General features: G+C 38.1%; 2 protein-coding genes across 2 annotated transcripts in view; one reads left to right on the plus strand and one right to left on the minus strand.

Moving 5' to 3' along the window:
- atp6v0d1 (ATPase H+ transporting V0 subunit d1) overlaps positions 1 to 2338 on the minus strand; it is a 14393-nt gene extending 12055 nt beyond the window's left edge. Inside the window, exons 1-2 of the mRNA XM_015059268.1 lie at positions 2134 to 2338; positions 1116 to 1287 (exon numbers count right to left, since the gene is read on the minus strand). Of these exons, the coding sequence (XP_014914754.1) occupies positions 1116 to 1287; positions 2134 to 2260 (299 nt within the window). The 5' untranslated portion in view covers positions 2261 to 2338. The remainder of the gene's footprint in view (positions 1 to 1115; positions 1288 to 2133) is intronic.
- A 1558-nt stretch (positions 2339 to 3896) lies between these two features.
- On the plus strand, positions 3897 to 15011 carry LOC106964028 (protein NLRC3-like). Its single transcript, XM_015059251.1, has 12 exons — positions 3897 to 3982; positions 4077 to 4172; positions 4262 to 4375; positions 4971 to 5087; positions 5360 to 5485; positions 6288 to 6369; positions 8129 to 8342; positions 8500 to 10276; positions 10365 to 10538; positions 12481 to 12654; positions 12780 to 12826; positions 13906 to 15011. The coding sequence occupies exons 2-12, from the start codon at positions 4102 to 4104 to the stop codon at positions 14472 to 14474; spliced, it is 3465 nt and encodes a 1154-aa protein (XP_014914737.1). The 5' UTR covers positions 3897 to 3982; positions 4077 to 4101; the 3' UTR covers positions 14475 to 15011.
- Positions 15012 to 19067: the final 4056 nt, after the last annotated feature.

The raw sequence follows: 19067 nt of genomic DNA on the forward strand, positions 1-19067 counted from the left end.
ATATATTTATATTTATTTAATTGGCGAACAAATAAAACAAGAACGTAAGAATACAGAGCATGCTCATTGCTCTTTGTTTTCGTCACATGTCATGGTGGGAGACATGGAGGGATTATAAAAGTCACGGTGCTCCTTCTGCTTGGTTATTTCTTGCTTATTGGGCCTTGGACAGTGTTCATAGTTGAGTGTTGTTAATTGCTATGTTTAATGGTGTAGAGTTGTTATTTCTGACATGGGCAATATGGCCAACCGCCCAGGGTGTTATTTTTTTTAGGGATGGCAGGAGACCTCTGTGGATTGTAGCACAGCGATGAAAGCAAAACAGAATGAAATGAGTTTTAATTGATACTGGTTAAATATATTTCAGCTCTAAGTATTTAATATCTAGGTGTTTTTATGGGAAAGTGGATCTTTCAGATCAGTTTGATAAGCAATTTTGATAGGTGCACTTAATGTTATTGTCATATAGCACGGGGTGCTGGTCTTGATTTTCTTGGGTTCGGTGCTCTAGACTACAACTCTGCTACTTGGCTCCTTGGTTCCATGTCGTCCTGCCAAACTAAACTATGTTACTGAGAGTAAACACAATAAAAACATGCTTTATCTGTGGCATTGTTCATTAAAATGGCACATTTCTAATGTATTAAAATTAAATATGATCTTAATGATATTGTATTAGGGATTAAGTAATGCATTCAGCAAGTACTTTTACTTTTAATACTTAAGTATTTTTAAAAGCCAGTACTTTTTTACTTTTACTTACGTAAAATGTTAATGTGGTACTTTTACTTGAGTATGTTTTTGTCTGTGTATTTGTACTTTTACTTAAGTACTTTCTCCACCACTGTTTAAGTCTATAAGTATGTTTAAATTAAACACAAAACAAATGTTTCCAGAGTGCTGAGGATTGCTTTTCAATCTAAAGCATTTAGATGATCTACCTTAAACAGAACTTTAATTTAAATTTATGACTAAATTTAATTTAAATTAACAACACTTAATTTCCCTTTGGGATTAATGAAGTAATTTTGAATGTGAAAATTCATTATAGTGTGAGACAGGAAACAGTGAGAGGCGTTGTTGGAACGGATTCAATTTGGTGGATTTCCACTTACGTGATGAAATCCATAAAACTGGCCAGAGGTTCGTACGACTGGTTCCTCATGTGGCGAAACTCCACCACCATCTTCTCCTTCAGCTTGTCGTCGATGACCGACACGGTGAGCGGCGACGCCTCGTTAGCAAGGAAGCTGCCGTAGTCGGTGCTCTGCAGATGGAGCTTCAGGTCTGCAGGGAGAACACAAAGACAGAATATGGAGATTAACATATATGATATATCATATCCTGGGAGGGACGAGAACACATGAAAACATTTAGGTGATTAATAAGGTCATATTAATAAAAATATATTCAGAGCAAAAGAAAGTCTGACTTCAGGAAAATCTCAAGTACTTTTCAAGCTTCTCTACTTGTAAAACTGATGTGAAACTAAATTATAATGTCCGATCCTTAATGGATTAAGAAGCATATTTTTGACTTTTTTGATTAGTATTTTGCAAAATTTGCAATTTCAGAGCTTTGCTTTAGCAGTGAAAAAGGGCATCCACAATCTTATTTTTAATTCATACCGACATATGACATAAAGGTAAAGTCTTTACCCATCATTTAATTCATATGTAATTCAATTAATAAATCTGTGGTTAGGAATAAAAACAAAGTAACTTTGAAAAATTTTATATTGTAAATAAGAGCTGAATATCTGAATGTAAGCTATTACAGGGATTTGTTTATAAATCCATTTATAATCTTAATAAAAACACAGTAATGGCAGTGGAGAAAAAAGCTGCTTCACTTCCTCTAAAAAGCCCAATAATCTCGGGAACAATTTCCTATATTTACTAGCTAGCCAGTTAACATAGAGATGCTAACTAGCATTGACAAGCGCGTAGTTCCTCAATCGTTTAATATTATCAGGACAAATTAATATGATTTTTGATGCGTATAGACTATTATAAATAATAACTAGTTTCTGCAAGGTTCAAGTCTGTAGTTAAAAGCCTTCATTTCCTCACAGAGAGCTGATGACAGCTGATGTTAGCATTTAGCCGTTAGCTCCGGTCTCCTTTATCTCACCTTCCAGAGTCTCGCATTGAACCAGGTTTAGGTAATCGCCCTGAGACAGTATTCCAGCTTTGAAGCCCCTCACCAGGCCCTCCAAGTAGCCGTTATCGACGTTAAAATACAGCTCGGAGAAAGGCATCCTGGCTGACCGTCAGACCGTCGCTGCCGCTGGGAAACCGTCAGTCCTGCTAAGAGTTAGCGTCAGCTGACTGAGCCACGTGACCGTCATCTGATCCGTCACCTGCTTCTGCGTAACTTGGAGTAAGGAGGCAGTGACGCAGATCGACCAGTAGGTGGCAATAATGTCCTCGCTGCTCACTGCCATTTTTTCGAGTGATAGTTTGATGGCCAAATGAACAGTATTTAGTTTAGTTCATTGTTTATTTTGAACATGATTGGAAAATAAACGAATAAATAAAACAGAGAATGATCATAAAAACATATAATCAATAGAGATTTCAAACTATTCACAGAATTTGTTAAAATCTACTAAGTATCTCAAAATTGCCCCAGTCTCATGTTGTTGATCCTCTGGGAGCTAATTTTTTAAGACACTCAACAGAAGTCTTTAACTTATGTCATAATAGATGAATAATGACGTTACATACTGCAATATTCAGTACAGAAGATGCAAATATGTGATGTATGAATGGTCAGACCCTAGATAATGATCATGGGGACATAATGCTGAAACTTGTTGAAACAAAGCAGATTGGTGTATTCATTATCTAATAATTAATTAATGTAAGAATGTAAATGTAAACCATATTGAGTAGCATTTAGCCGCCAATTTTTAGACAAAAATCACAGGGAAGTGGCAGTGAATGTAACCCCATAAAGTAAAATGGCAACAGACATAAAAACAAAATTATCAGGTTTATATGAAATAACTCTCTCTTCAAGATCAAAATTTCCATGAATTCTTCACTTTCATTGTGATCTGGAAAAAGTTCTGTTAGAAGTTTAAATGCACTCATCTACTACTTTTGCTGATTTATTTGAACCATCATTTGTGCATGGCAGAATGATTTTACACAATGTAACTTACATGTAAGTCCTGATTTATATAAAATTTGTATATTTATGTAATTTATTTTTTTTACATCTCATATACTGTTTTGTTATTCGTCTGATGTAATCTTCTAATCTTAAATGTTGTGTTTCCATCACCTGTAAGCAGAAAATCATCATAGTTAGTGGAAATAAAGGATTGAAAACATTAGCTTTTATTATCCTATATAATGTGTTTCCATTAGTAAGTTACTGAAGCAAATAAACTTTTCAATGATATTCTAATTTATTAAATATGTCTGTATACATCCCCATTTATAGTTGAATAAATGTTAATTAGCAAGCTTCAACTTGATCGCTGGATTTTTGCTGGATGGATATTTGATGACTCGTCTTTGTGTCTGAATGAATGTTTCCTGTCACAATGTTTTTAAGCAAAGTAAAACATTTTTTATAAGATCAAGGTTGGTTTAATGTTAGCTTGATTTATCTATTTCAAACCCAGCTATAATGAGTGTTTTGATTCATTACAATGTTAAAACACTCAATTGGGTCAACTTTGACCCAAATTGTCACCATCAGATGGAGAAGAATTTGGTTAGAAAGTTCAAAAAGAAACCAGGAACAACCAGTGCTCAAACCAAACATTAACTGGTAACTAGTTGTGCTCCAGTCCAGTAAGTGGCTGTATTCAAATTACGCTGACATTGCTTCCTGTCATCAGACACAAAATCCATGTGACTGACTGGTTTAACCAGAGTGACAACAAATCAGACTCACTCACTCATCTGGGAAGCGATGCTGTGTTTTACACTGGTTTATCGTTCTGAGGTGGATTAAACCTTTACAGGTAGGAATCCTTAACCGCTTAAACTGCATGTATTTAATTGTAATTTATTTCTTTTTATTTTTCAAATGACAATTCTACCTGATATTTGCCAAAGGTGTAAAATACTTTCAAATGAGGAAATGGAGGAAAACAATTCTTCACCTAAATCTACTTTGTCTGCACATATGAACAAGCAGGCTACAGATAACAGGTGAGAATATGAATTATGTTTTTTACTGACAGTGTTCAGCTCATAGTTCTGCTCTAACATAAATGTTACCTGCTCATTTTGCGCTGAAGCCAAATGGAACAAGAAAGACCAGAGTCATCTGATTTAAGCTGCGTGTCCATGGCGACTGAAAGGTCTAAAATTGACCCAATTTATTTCAACAACGTCTCGCCTGAAAGTCAAATGTAAGATTTCTTAACTGTTATAAGATTTTACTCAGCTAGTAGAAAGTGTTCTGGTTAGTCAAAAAGATTTTAATCAATACTAAATCTTTCACGTGACCAATTTTATGTTATGTCGAAGCCAAATGGACCAGCAGAGACCAGAATCACCTGATCACCTCTTAAGATTTTACTGACCAATACACAGAAGAATATTGATTTAAACTATTTTTACATTAAAACAAAAACTTTACTGGTCTAAAGTTGAGCTAATTGAATTCAAGGAAGGAGGACTCTGAAAAGAACTTTTTTTTTAGTCAATCATTTGACATTTTATTTGAAGAACAAGTTTTAATTTAAATGTTCTGGTTATTCACAGTTTGTGTTGACGCCAAATGGCTTTCCAGAGAACAGATTTATCTGTCAACCTGTGTGTAGAATCCAAAAGGCTCAGAAGAGACGAGAATCACTTGATCGCCTCTTATCTGATAATAGAATATAAGACTTTACTGAGTCATACTCAGAAATAATTGATTAAATATGTTTGAATTTAAAACACATTTTAAATTCAAACAAAAAAATTGTAATAGCTAATTTTGATGTACACTTTGTCTTGAAGCCAAATGAAGCTGCATGGACCAGGACCTTCCCAGGCAAATCGTGAGTCCATGGAAAGTGACAGGTCTAAAGATCAACCACTTCAATTCAAGCAAAGAGAACCCACCGGAAATGAAAAGTGAGACTGTACTTTATTATGGGAATTTTCAGTTGTAATAAATCTTTTTACATTTTATTTGTGGAACAAATATTAATTGAAACTATTTATGAATGTTTAAATTTTATATGTTGACACCAAATGACTGCAGAAACCAGATTTATCAAAGTCCAGTAATTACTATGGACTTTGACCAGCTGTTGAAATAATGAATTTCAAATTTATGTGTGACACAGATTTGAACTACCTTTAACTTTTAAATGTAACTAATAAATCTTAATATTGTTTTGAAGCCAAGTGGATCAGGAGACATCAGAACCACATCAGCCATGTTTGGTGTCCACGTTTGCTGAGAGTCCTGAGGAATCTAAAGATGAACCAACTGAACCCAAGACACGAGGCCACTCGCTTCTGGAAATGTAAGACTTTATCACAAATATTAAGGCCTTTTAAAATGAGGCCAACACAAATTCATTACATAAACAAAAACTCAACTAATTTATGTTGTGTTTAAAAAGTGCTAAAAGAACAACATAAGGGTGCCATGGCAACAAATATGAAATGTCATGGCTGCTCTTGCGTCATAATTAGCTAAAAAAAAAAAGAATGTGAGAGTAGTTTCTGAGAAGAAATAAAAATAAACCGGATGAAAACCAGACTGGCAGCTTTTTATAAAATCTATTCATAGATGAACCAAAACAATGAGAAGATACAAAAGCTTAAGCTTTTTTAGTTATACTTAGTAGTTCTGCTTCATTGAGGCCCTCTCTCTGCTCAGCTTGTTTTAAGAATCAAGATCATTAAAACTGTAATTTCCTCATTTTTGAATATAAAATGACATTTTATCTGAGCTGAAGACGGCCTGCACTGCAGTGGACTCTAGCAGGTACCTAAGAGAAATACAGGACATTTTTGAAGCAGGTGAATAATAAATCAGGCACTATAATAAAAATGATTACAATCTTACCAAAGCATTATTAGTCAAACTAATGTTCTTCTTACATCTGTTTTTAAAAAAGTTAAATGGAAATGAGCAAAAAAGTATTTTATTCAACAGCAAAGATTTTCATATTATTTTACTGCATCTGATTTTTGCTTCAAAGCAAACAGATAATTGCCTTGGTAACACCAAGCTGTATCACAGTGAGTGTGACTGCAGTGGACTAAAGTTAGCCTGTAATCTGCTGTGGCCTTTCTTCATTTCTTTTCTTCGTCTCTTAGGTTGGCTCGAATATCGACTTTCTCCAACCAGAGATCAGAGACTGACAGAGACCATAAAGAGCATCTGGATTCTGTTTTCAAGGTATAAATGCAGCTTTATTTCTTCAGATCTTACACACATTTTGTTTTTGGTTTTCTTTTCAGCTTAGTTTCAGTTGAGTTCAGGACAAACTGTGAATGATCTGAGCAGCAAAATAAACTTTCTCAAATGGTATAACTTTTTCATATTTTATGAGAGGAAATGACCCTAAAGAGTTGGTTCACATCAGATTTCCCATCAGGAAAGTCCCAAGTTTTAAAGACCTAAATCCTGTTTGTTCACATTGTTGCCGTTTACTGGCAGACATAGCCTCTTGATGAGCTAATTTTAGTTTCGGTCAATGCAGCAACAACAATGACAATGTAGAAAAGGCAGGTGATAATGAGCTGTTGGTCATAATCAGTCAATAATCAAAGAAAACAGGTGAAAAGTAGGAAACAGAGTTTTTGCTCATGAAATAAAACATTTCTCACACATGTTCACTTCACCCAAAGCCAGGTACCAGGAGGCCCAGCAGTAAAGCAGGTGCATCATATGCAGTCCTGGGTTCAGTTTCCAGCCCCCTGGTCATTTACTGCATGTCCTATCCTTCTGTCTCTGCCCTTCTTCCTGTAAAGCCTCCAACAGATAAAAACCACCAGGAGCAAAAATTATTTAAAAAACAAAATATATAAAATGCTCACAGTGTCTCATCCCTGCTCAAGAGGTCTGAAAAAAGAGAAGACAGACTGATTCCTATTGTGAATAAAGTGTTTTTTTTAACTTAACGTAACTAGAGTTAAACTAAATAATTAACCTGCATAACATTGGAGAATCATCAAATTATTTGCAATTGGTGTGGATACAATGTAAATGTGTAAATTTTGTATGGTGTAACACAAACAAACCCTATTCAGTTACATTCAGTTCAATTCAGTTTATTATGTGGCGCCAATTCACTACAAACGCCGCCTGAAGGCACTTTGCTTCAGTTAAATCATACATTACAATTAGTCCTAGTTATCAAACAGTCCATCAAGCTTGTTTCATTATTCAAATTAGTTGAAAAAGTTTTCTAAGGAAACCTGGAAGATTGCATCGAGTCACTGCAGCATTCACTGCTCCTGGATGAGCGTTTGACAACAACAGACACTTTCTGAGTTGTGTCATTCACTTCACACCAATCGTTCATTCTGAGCATGCATGTAGCGACATCGGAGAGGAAAAACTCCCCTTTAATAGGAAGAGACCTCCAGCAGGACCAGAACCTGGTAACCAGAACCTGGTTCAGTACAATGGCCATTTGCCACGACCGATTGGTTCTTGGAGAAGACAGAGCAGATCCACACAAAAAACCCAGAAGAACCGATGTGGGAGTTCTTTCTATCTTAATGAAAAGTAAAAAATTAACAGCCAGAAAGGGAGAATGTTTAGTTGTTGGCAGCATCATCTTAGCCTCTGTCCAGGATGGTATCACAGCCAAGCAGAAAGCCAGACCAGGCAGAGCTACTATGGAGAGAAAAAAGAAGTGCTCTGACCTCCTAGAGGTGCTGAGATCATAGCATGAAGGATTCATCCTCCTCTGACCTCAAGCAGCCAAGACACACAGTTTGGAACATCTTATAATGTCATTTATTTAACAGATGTATTTTTCATTAAATGTAACAACAATAGGAGTATAATATGGCTTCAGAAAATCTTCCATAGCACGTAGACGCCAGTATCTGTTATGGTTTCATGTTTGGTTAATTTATGCAAGGTGGTGCCCTTTCTCCGATTATTATTGAAAAAAAGGTGTCATAGGATTTTTGTGCTTTTCCAGGTGATTGAGGATGACATTATAAGTTTTGTAAGGACTGAACTGCAGAAGATGAAGAACATGCTGAGTCCACAGGGCTCAGGGTGTCTTAATGTGGATGATAAAACAGCTGGTGATGAAGAGCAAAGGAGTGACAACAGAGATGCATTCCTGAAAATCACACTGAACTTCCTGAAGAGACGAAATGAAGAGCAGCTGGCTGATTCTTTACAAAATAGTGAGAAACAATCACATTCTTTTGTTATTAATGTGTCATGACAGTGACTTTTATTATCTGGATCAATAAAAACATCCTGAACTTAGAAAAGATAGATTTTGTTTCATGTATTTACCTAATATTCACAACAACAATATTATGTTGTCTGTTGTTTCAGAAACTCAAGTTGCTATTTGCCAGGTGAAATTAAAGTCCAGCCTGGCCAAAAGGTGTCAGTACCTGTTTGAGGGTAATTCATGGAGAGGAAAACTGACGTCTATGAATCAGATCTACACTGAGCTTTATGTCACAAAGCAAGAGAAAGGAGAGGTCAACAATGAGCATGAGGTCCAACAATCTGAAGCAGCATCCTTGAAACCAGATGATCCAGAAACAACCGTCAGCTGTGAGGATGTTTTTAAACCTGGAAGAGATGATCAAATCAGAACGCTGGTGACCAAAGGTGCTGCTGGTATTGGGAAAACACTCTTGACACAGAAGTACACCTTGGACTGGGCTGAAGGTAAAGCCAGCAACTATATACAGTTTATCTTCCCATTCACCTTCCGAGAGCTCAACTTGCTGAAATCTCAAAACATCACCTTAGTGGGACTGATCCATGAGTTCTTTCCTGAGATAAAAAAAGCAGGAATCTGCAACTTTGAAGAGTTCCAGATTGTGTTTATTTTTGATGGTCTGGATGAACTTCAGCCTCCTCTGGACTTCCACCACGCTCCGATTCTGACAGATGTTACAGAACCCTCCTCAGTCCACATGATACTCGTAAACCTCATCAGAGGGAAGCTACTTCCCTCAGCCCGTCTCTGGATAACCACACGACCTGCAGCAGTCCATCAGATCCCTATTCAGTATGTTGACAGTGAGACAGAAATCAAAGGTTTCACAGACCAGCGGAAGGAAGAATACTTCAGGAAGAGATTCCAAGACAAGGAAGAGGCCAGTAAATTAATCTCTCATATTGGGGCATCAAGAAGCCTCCACACAATGTGTCACATCCCAGTTTTCTGTTGGATCACCGCTACAGTTCTGGATCAGGTCCTGAAAGATAAAGAGAAAACAGAGCTTCCCAAAACCCTGACTGAGTTGTATATCCACTTCTTGGCTGTACAGGTCAAACAGGACAATGCCAAGTATCAGAAAAAAGTTTTGACTGATTCCATCTGGAATTCAGAGACTGAGAAAATCTTTCTTGCAATGGGAAAACTAGCCTTTGAGCAGCTGGAGAAAAGAAACCTGCTCTTTTATGAAGAGGACCTAAAAGAGTATGGCATTGACATAAACACTGCATCGACTTACCCAGGAGTGTTTACAGAGACTTTCAAGGAAGAGAGCATACTGAGCCAGAAAAGGCTGTTTTGTTTTGTCCATCGGAGCATTCAAGAGTTTCTGGCTGCACTTTATGTCTTCTTGATGTTCATGAAGGCTGGAGACAATCTGGTGAGAAGAAGTCGCAGTGCTTTGCAACCCGAATCTAAATTTAAACAATTTTACCAGAGTGCAGTGGACAAGGCTTTGGAGAGTCCAGATGGATACTTGGACATGTTTACCCGCTTTCTCTTGGGGCTTTCACTGAAAACAAACCAAGACCTCCTACAAGGCTTGTTGAAAAAGACCAAAAATGTTCCGCAGGTTCAAAAAATGCTTGTTCAACACATCAAGAAAAATATCAGGGATTGTCCTGATGCTGAGAAAAGCATCCGGATGTTTCACTGGCTGAATGAACTGAATGACCACTCTCTAGAGGAGGAGATACGGCTGTACCTGAGTGGAGAAGTCCTTGAAAAAGAGCTCACCTCTTCTCAGTGGTCAGCACTGACCTTTGTCTTGTTGTCTTCACAAAAAGTGTTTGATGTTTTTGACTTCAAGAGGTTCTCTAAATCAAAGGAAGCCCTTATGTGGCTAGCACCAGTGGTGAAAGTATCAAAGAAGTCTCTGTATGTATCACACAAAATTCAAGAAAATGTTACTATTTATTTAAGAGAGAAAATGAAAATAAGTAATGATCTGGAATTTATCTTTCAGGCTGTGTAGCTGTAACCTGTCACAGAGGACCAGTATACATCTGGTGCCAGTGTTAACTGCTGAGAACTCTTTCCTCAGAGAGTTGGACCTGAGTGACAATGATCTGCATGATGAAGGAGTAGATTTGCTTTCTTATGGACTCAGGAATCCAAAGTGTAAACTGAAGGTTCTCAGGTCAGTATTTGGAAGATTGAGGAAATATATATTTTTAAAGATTTTTTGGCTCTTTTGGGGGAACCCCAATGCATTCCCAGGTCAGGTGAGAAACATAGTCCCTCAGTGTGTCCTGGGTCTTCCACTGGGTCTCCTCTCTGTGGGACATGCCCAGAACCCCTCACCAGGTAGACATCCAAACCAGATGCCAAATGTATCCACATTCTCGTGGATACAACTACCCAAAGCTTCTTCCATAGATGAGGGTAGGAACATAGATCAACCGAAAAACTGAGAGCTTCACCTTTTGGCTCTCCTCTCTCTATACCACAAGAGACCGGCACAGAGTGTGCATTTCTGCAAATGCAATACTAGTCCGATTGTCCATCATCCATTCCATTTTGTCCCTCATTTGTGAAGAAGATCCAAAGATACTTAAACTCCTCCACCTGGGACAGGAGCTGTTCCCCAACCCAAAGACTCGACCCAAAGAAGGTGGGTGTACGTATACAGGAACAGCGGAGACTCATGGAGATACAGATGAGACACAGCGGGCTGCTGTAGTTGATTGTTTAGCAGAGCTTTACAGACAAATCAGAAAATAATTTCATTACCATCTTGGTCGCGACAAAGGAGTGGCAGAGAACACCATGGCAGGACATAGCTGATGTGTTTTTCTGTGTGTGACGAAGGTGCCAAATCCCTTTGCGTACATGTACACAAAAGCTGTAAATGTCTGGACAAAGTGAGAGTTCATCTATTATATTGAATTAATTCATAAACATAATCATTGTTATGTGTCTTTGTGAGCCTGCTGCTTTATTAATAAATTGAATATAATTTCAGATGTTTGTAAAATTTTGACCAGATTAATTTAATATGTAAGCTATTATTGTTACTAGTTAATTTTTTAGACTACAGAAAAGTAATTGTTAGGGATGCACAAATATGAAAATTTGGGACAATATTAGTACTGCTGTCATGGCGATATTAACAATATTATACTTCATAATTTTTTTATCCGATTACTTGATTGTCAGAATAATCAATAGATGTTACTAAAATAATAAAGTAATTACCAAAATAATCATTTACAACAGCCCTTAAGCCAATATGACTACATGACCTGCAAAATACAAAGATGTAGTCCTGAGGCCACCAAAACAAAATCCCTAAACACCTTGGCTGTGCCAAGAAATTATGTTCATAAAGGCAACCTTGGCAGAGTCCAACTCACTGTAAATGAGCCTGACTTACTGCCAGCAATGCAGACTTAGCTCTGGCATCACTCACATAGCAGCCTACCAGCCCCTATCAAAGAGCCTGATACTTCATACTCCCAGAATACACACCCAAAGGACTCCCCAAGAAACACAGATGGACACCTTCTCCAAGTCCACAAAACACATACTGGTTGGGCAAACCCCCATGCAAACTCCAGGACCTTGCTGAGGGTGTAGAGCTGGTCCAGTGATCCACGGCCAGGACAAAAACAGCTCCAGTCAGCCATCTTCACAACGGAGGCACAGAACTTCCCTCTCTGAGTCAGTGTCCCTGCCTCCTCCAGGAGGGGCTCAAAGCTGTGCCTGAGGTTGGAGCTGTCGCTCAATCCAACAGGAAACTCTGCCAGATACTGCCAGCAAACCCTTACAATACACTTGGGTTTGCCAGGTCTGACTGGTACCTTTCACCACCATTGGAGCCAATTCACCACCAAGTAGTGGTCAGTTGACCTCTTCACCCAAATGTTCAGGACATTCGGTGACAGATCAGATAAAAAAGACAACAAAGTCAATCATCAAACTGCGGCCTAAGGTATCCTGGTGCCAAGAGCACATATGGACACCCTGAAGAAAAACCTGTGTAAAGGGAAATTCTTTCAGTGTATGGTTTTTATAGCTTGGATTTTTACATTTATTCATAAGTTGCTGATGTAACAATTTGTTTTGATGCATATTTACAGCTTGTCAGGCTGTCTGGTCACAGAGAAAGGCTGTGCATATCTGGCTTCAGCTCTGATCTCCAATCCTTCATATCTGAGAGAGCTTGACCTGAGCTTCAACCATCCAGGAGGATCAGGACTGGATGTTTTTACCGCTGGGCTGAAGGATCCAAACTGGAAACTGAAAACTCTAAAGTACATTTAATTATTTTCATCCAGATAAATCATTTCAGCACAAAACGATTACTATGTGTACCTGCTCAACTCGTCATATTCACAGCATATCTTCAACATCTTTAATTTTCCTCTTTCTTATACAGCTGGGATCATTGTGGAAAACATCGCCTGAATCCATCACCCCAAAGGTGTAAGTAAAACCTTTCTAGTGTCCTACTTTCTATATTCCTTTCCATTTCAGTTCAGTTTATTTACAATTCAAATTCATACCAATACAATTCATACAGATTAGATTCAGTGACATTAAGAGAAACCTCAAATAAAAGGTTATAAAGACAGATATACTTAGTCTGTATGTTTTGTTGAACAATCAGGTGTTAAACACTCATAACTTATATGTTTAACAGAGATTACAGCACACAGCAAACATTCCACAGTGTGGATAGCATTAGCATGTAGCTCCTACCATAAACAGCCTCAAATATGACAGAACAAACAACCAATAATATCAAGCCTGAGCTAAACGTGGCGTATCTACAGTGACAAAACACACAATTGTCTATGCAGCTCTTATGTTAAACCTATGTGTTGTCAATGTTAGCACAAAATTAGCGCTGCTTATGTTGCTTAACCCGTTTTAAACGAAAGAGCGCAGTTACCAATACTGGCCACCAGATGTCTCTTGACACCTTAACACATTAAATGAGAAACATTCAATACAAACTAAATATCTCGGTGCCATAACTAACTGTCTTTCCAACAGTGATATTGACAGTAAAACTGAAACCAGATGCCACTAATTTGCTAAACTTGTGTAAAACAAGTTTTTTGAAATTCATTTTATGTAGAAATATGTTTATCAAGCTTGCTGAGCTCCATATCAAAGGTCATTTCATTCTGTCATACTGATTTGATTTTGAAAAACTGTCTTGTGCAGAGGATTGCTGGCTTGATGTATGATTCTGTAACGACTTGATGCAGCGCAGATCAGGGCAGAAATCTCATCAAGTATTCAGTGACTCTGCTAAGGAGAGTCTGTTAAAATGTCTGGCAATTCTGCCCTCTATGGTAAAAGCACATAGAGAACCTGAAGTTATTGGCTAAGACATCTGAGATTAATAGGATTATAAAGCTTTATTTTTGAACCCCTAAATAAGTAATTAAGGTATATAAACTATTCTAGATAAAGCCAAGATGAAAATAATGACACAAATATGGATTTATGAAAATAAAAATGTGCACTAACTCCAGTCTTTTGTCGTTCGTCAGTCTTCCTTGAGCAGATACTGGATCCCGGCACAGCAAACAGAAATCTGATGCTGTCACCGGACAACAAACAAGTGAAGGTTGTGAAGGAGGAGCAGCCATACGCCGACCATCCAGAGAGGTTTGACACCTGGAAGCAGGTGCTGTGCACTAATGGTCTGACTGGTCGCTGCTACTGGGAGGTCCGATGGAAAGGGACAGTCAGAATAGGACTGACATACAAAGGAATCGGGAGGAAGGGGGAGAGTGACGAGTGCTGCATTGGTGGGAACGATCAGTCCTGGGCTCTTTCATGCAGTCCTCAGAGTTTCACTGCCTGGCACAACAACACACCAACAGCAGTAAAACCGCTCGAAAACACCAACACCAACACGCTGGGAGTGTATTTGGACTGGTCTGCAGGCACTGTGTCCTTTTACTTGCTCCTTAGAAGAGCTTCCATCCCAAAAAAGAGCCATCTTCATACGTTTCAGACAACATTCACTGAACCACTCTATGCTGCATTTGGGTTTGAACAAACCCAGGAGCTTGAGGATGAATCCTCTTTAGTTTCCCTGATTCAGGTTGAATAATGATGGCTGATCCTTTTGAGAAGAATGTTTTACAAAGTGAACTCAGCAGCACTCAAAAGATGGACAGATAACCTATTCATTTCTGTAAATATGTAATACAACAAGGTTATCGTTCAGATCTGAACTCTCAGCATGTAAATGCTCAATTTGCAAAGAGAATGATCAGAGAACATATCCAACAAAAATCAACACACACACACATGTACACATAATGTAGAAACTCAAATCTGCTTAACTTGGACTGTGGGAGGAAACTGAATTACCCAGAGGAAACCAGGCACATCTGGAGAACATCAAAGCTTCAGACCGAAAAGGTTCATCAGGTTTCTAGAAGAATCATCGCTAACCTCTCCTCTGCTCTAATCCGTCCTGATAGATCTATTGTTTTTATTGGTTCTGATTTCATTTATTGCTCACAATGAACCATCAAAGCCTTAAGATTAAAATTTACTTTAATAAGTAACATTGATTATAATTAACCATGTTTGTGTGTGAATGAATGTCTCAACATTAAGAAAGACATTAACTATGAACTTATCAGAAAAGAAATCTTCAAAAGCTAAACTGGCTGATTTTCTGACAGCAAACCTTCAGGTTCAGGTCATGAAGACGACAATATTTAAAAAAAACAAATCATTTTAAACTTCAAACTAAAGGAAAAACTAAAGGATTCACAAACAGCGCTGTCAAGTTTATTAAATTTAACTTATCCTCTGGGTTTATTGTCTGCAACTTTTTTGCAGAGAAAACAAACTAAAAGATTTATAAAAATGTGTCTTTAATTCTCAGCAATTATTTTCCCCTTGCTTTTCTAAAGGAAATATAGACTTGGATTCTCCACTCGCCTACATTTGTGAAGCAGTTACTAGATTCTTGCAGAAAGGAACCAAATTTTATTGTATTTATTTAAAAATGCCTAGTTTTTCTATTTAACGCTAAAATTCTAAATTTTAATGAACAAAATAAAGCATTATGTGGTTGATTTTGTTTAACTGTTTAATGTTAAAGTTTTATATATATCTGACATTTTGCAGACACACTGATTTCATTTTATTTAATCAGATTTCTATGTGCTGTAATTTTAAGGGCAATTCTAAAGTGTTTATATGCTAACTGTTGTGACTTTCTTTGTAAATGTGTGAATGTGTAGATAAATATAGTCTGATACCATGTTATGTTATTAATCTCACAACTTAAGGTCTAAGATCCCTGACTCAGTACTTTCCGTGTTTTAAAGTGAAGTCTGCCATCTGAACAGATTCATTTCACCTTATTATAACAGTTCAAATAAAAATCTGAATGGCAAATGTATCAGAATCATTAATATTCTATGTTTTAGTATTGACCCTTTGCATTATCATTCAAGGTGGGAAGTGACGGACGGGAGAGTTTACCAGATAAACTGAAATTGTTTTCCCAAGTTGTTTTTACCAATTTATTCATGGTTTCTATGTAACACACCTGGGTGGGACTCATAGGCTGCGGTATTTACAAAAGTTGTAAACTAGCTTAGAAACCGACCCAAACCTCCTCCCTCCTGACCTGGTGATCAAACTGCCCAGTTTGTCTGAGTTCACACCACATGATTCATATGTCATAAGCAGCTTTTCCTTCTTAACTTGTAAAAAGCGTTCGCTATAAATTCGCGATTACACCAAAGGCTGCCAGTTTTTATGATTGACGGCTGCCATCCTTCGCCGCCATATCTTTCCTCATGAAGTTACACAATAAAATTACAAGTTTGGTTTGCATCCTTGCCTGTTTATGTAGCCGACCGCAGCGTCCTAAGACCATTTTTAAAGTGAAATCAATATTAGGCGACTTTGACAGGCTTCCCAGGCACATTGGTTGTTTTTGACGTCCATCATGGCGGAGCGGGCAGATTTCTGAAAAGCGTGACGTCACATGCAAAGGCCGTTAACCTTTATCATGCAGTGCCCATTCGACCCATTAGAGGGCAGAACTTCCCTCTTTATCAGAGAAGCTGGATTATCTTCCATCACTCAATTCATCACAAAACACCAACATTTTACCAAAATATCCTCCTTCTATCTCAAAATAATTTTTAGTGCTTAATTTTCTAAAAGACTACAACAGAAACATTTTAACGTTGTTCAAACATTTATATTTTAAACAAGAATCTCTTTATTCATCACATTTTTTCCACTTTAAAAGAAGAACTTAAGATTTAACTTAAGGTAATGGTGTATGCACATATTGAAATAATACAATTTAAACATAATCATCATCAATCTCTTTGTGGTTAACAAGAATAAAGGTATAACAGAATAAAGTCAGTAGAATAAAATGAAAAATGATCTATTGTGTTGCCTATAATTCCCGTTAAATCTTTGCCAACCTGCTTTTCCAATGTAACAGATTAATCAAAACCATTTTTCATGCTTCTAACCATTTTAGTAACAGAAAAAATGTTTCCTTTGGGCACTTCGAATAGTCTGAATTAATAATGATATCGTTCTTGTAGGTTGTGGAGGAGTTCAAGTAAAACCCAAATGCATCCATGAATTGAAAATGGAAGTGTATGACTGTGTATTTAGTGTTCCAGCTCTAGTGGTCCCTGGGCAGAAAGATCACCTAATTCTGGGCACAAATGTCATCAAACACCTTCTAAACCAGTTCAAACAGTCTCCTCACTTTTGGCAAGTTATGAGTAAACCCGAGTCTGCCCAAACACCAGAAGTAATACAGTTTGTTAGTATGCTATCTGGCATTGGGGGATGGAGAGGTGATGTAATCCCAGATTTTATTGGAACAGCTGAACTGGTGCAGGCAGTCACTCTTCTCCCAAAGCAAGAACATTTGATTTGGGGCAGACTTCCCAAAAACTCACCTCTCTCCGAGGGCAGTGCCATTCTAGTTGAGCCATCAGCGTCTCCTGTAGTGCTGGTGTGGAAGAAGAATGGAGATCTAAGGGTGTGTGTGGACTATCGCTGGCTAAACGCTCGTACAGTTAAGGATGCTCACCCGCTGCCGCACCAGTCGGACTGCTTGACAGCTCTGGGTGGGAGTGCCATATTCTGTGCCATGGACCTCACCTCTGGTTTTTATAACATCGCCATGGCTGAGGATGATAAAAAACTAACAGCCTTCACCACACCCATGGGGCTGTATGAGTTTAACAGGCTACCTCAGGGCCTCTGTAACAGTCCTGCCAACTTCATGCGCCTCATGATGAACATCTTTGGTGATCAGAACTTTTTGACGCTGCTTTGTTATTTGGACGATTTGCTTGTATTTGCTCCTGATGAGGCAGAAGCTCTGAGGAGGCTCAAGATTGTCTTCAGCAGGCTGCATGTCCATGGCTTGAAATTGGCTGGGGAGAGGTAAACGCACAGAGCTGTCTTCTGCTTGTACATTTAAATATTCAAAATGTAAAAAAAAAAAAGTATGCTGCTCAACTCATAAGTTGTAAATAGTTTAACTTTTAGATGTTTAGCACAACACTGTTCTGGGTATTTAATTCCCACGTTGGCGACATTTATCCAGTTTACCGTGTCAACATGTTTTTTTTTTTTTGTTCTTTTGGATAGTAAAGGTGTGTGTGGGAAAGCCAGAGCCAGGAGCTGCTGCTGAACATGTTTTTGTTTTAAACAGGAATAAATCAATGCAAATCCTGGTTCCTTGACGTGATTCATTCTACAACTGTTACATAACGCTGATAACAGAGTAAACCAAAATGCACAAAACCCAGGAAATAACCAAGAAACTCAATACAAGTGTCATGAAGTGGTGAGAATGAACGCAGAAACCCAGATTTAAGATGAAGATGATTTAATAATGAGAAGTTCAGACAGTCCAGTACAGGCGGCACGGCATAGAACAGGGGTGTCAAACTCCAGTCCTCAAGGGCCGCTGTCCTGAAGTTTTTAGATGTGCCACAGGTACAAAACACTGGAATGAAATGGCTTAATTACCTCCTCCTTGTGTAGATCAGTTCTCCAGAGTCTTGCTAATGACCTAATTATTCTATTCAGGTGTGGTGCTGCAGAGGCACATCTAAAAGTTGCAGGACACCGGCCCTCGAGGACTGGAGTTTGACACCTGTAGCATAGAACTTAAGCATAAGCTAAAACCGGTAGCAACTGAAACTAAAAGACGGACAATGAGAGTGAACCCGACCAGGACTTAACAGCTCTACTGGAAAGGCTAAGACACAGACTGATGCACAGCACGCAACAACGATCCAACAAGAGACAGAGACAACAGATGGACTTACATACACAGGGAGGGTAATCAGGGAATGAGACACACCTGGGAAGCAATCAACGGGGAAGACAGGACAGGGACAAGACTAAACACAGAAAACCTCAAAAATAACTACACAGAAAACACAGAACATAACAAGGACTGAACTAATAAGCAAAGACCGTAATGAAAATAAACAACAGAAAACACAAACACTCATCATGATCAGTTTTCACTTTTTTAAATTTCATCCATCTAGGTTGTTGTGAGCGGGTTGACGGCGAACCGATCCGTCACGGAGTGTGAACACACACCAACACACTCCTGATCTGACATGTATGTTTTGATTTTGTTTTCTTACTGTGGGAGGAAGCCGGAGTACCCAGG

This window comes from Poecilia latipinna, unplaced genomic scaffold (assembly GCF_001443285.1).
Source record: "Poecilia latipinna isolate Pla-1442-1.1 unplaced genomic scaffold, P_latipinna-1.0 Scaffold1616, whole genome shotgun sequence".
Lineage (NCBI taxonomy): Eukaryota > Metazoa > Chordata > Actinopteri > Cyprinodontiformes > Poeciliidae > Poecilia > Poecilia latipinna.

Excerpts from the sequence above, each read along its gene's own strand:
- LOC106964028 (XM_015059251.1), top strand. The coding sequence starts at position 4,102 with ATGGAGGAAAACAATTCTTCACCTAAATCTACTTTGTCTGCACATATG. Across the intron at positions 5,088-5,359 it reads GAACCCACCGGAAATGAAAA|CCAAGTGGATCAGGAGACAT; the intron begins GTGAGACTGTAC and ends ATTGTTTTGAAG. Across the intron at positions 8,343-8,499 it reads GGCTGATTCTTTACAAAATA|AAACTCAAGTTGCTATTTGC; the intron begins GTGAGAAACAAT and ends CTGTTGTTTCAG.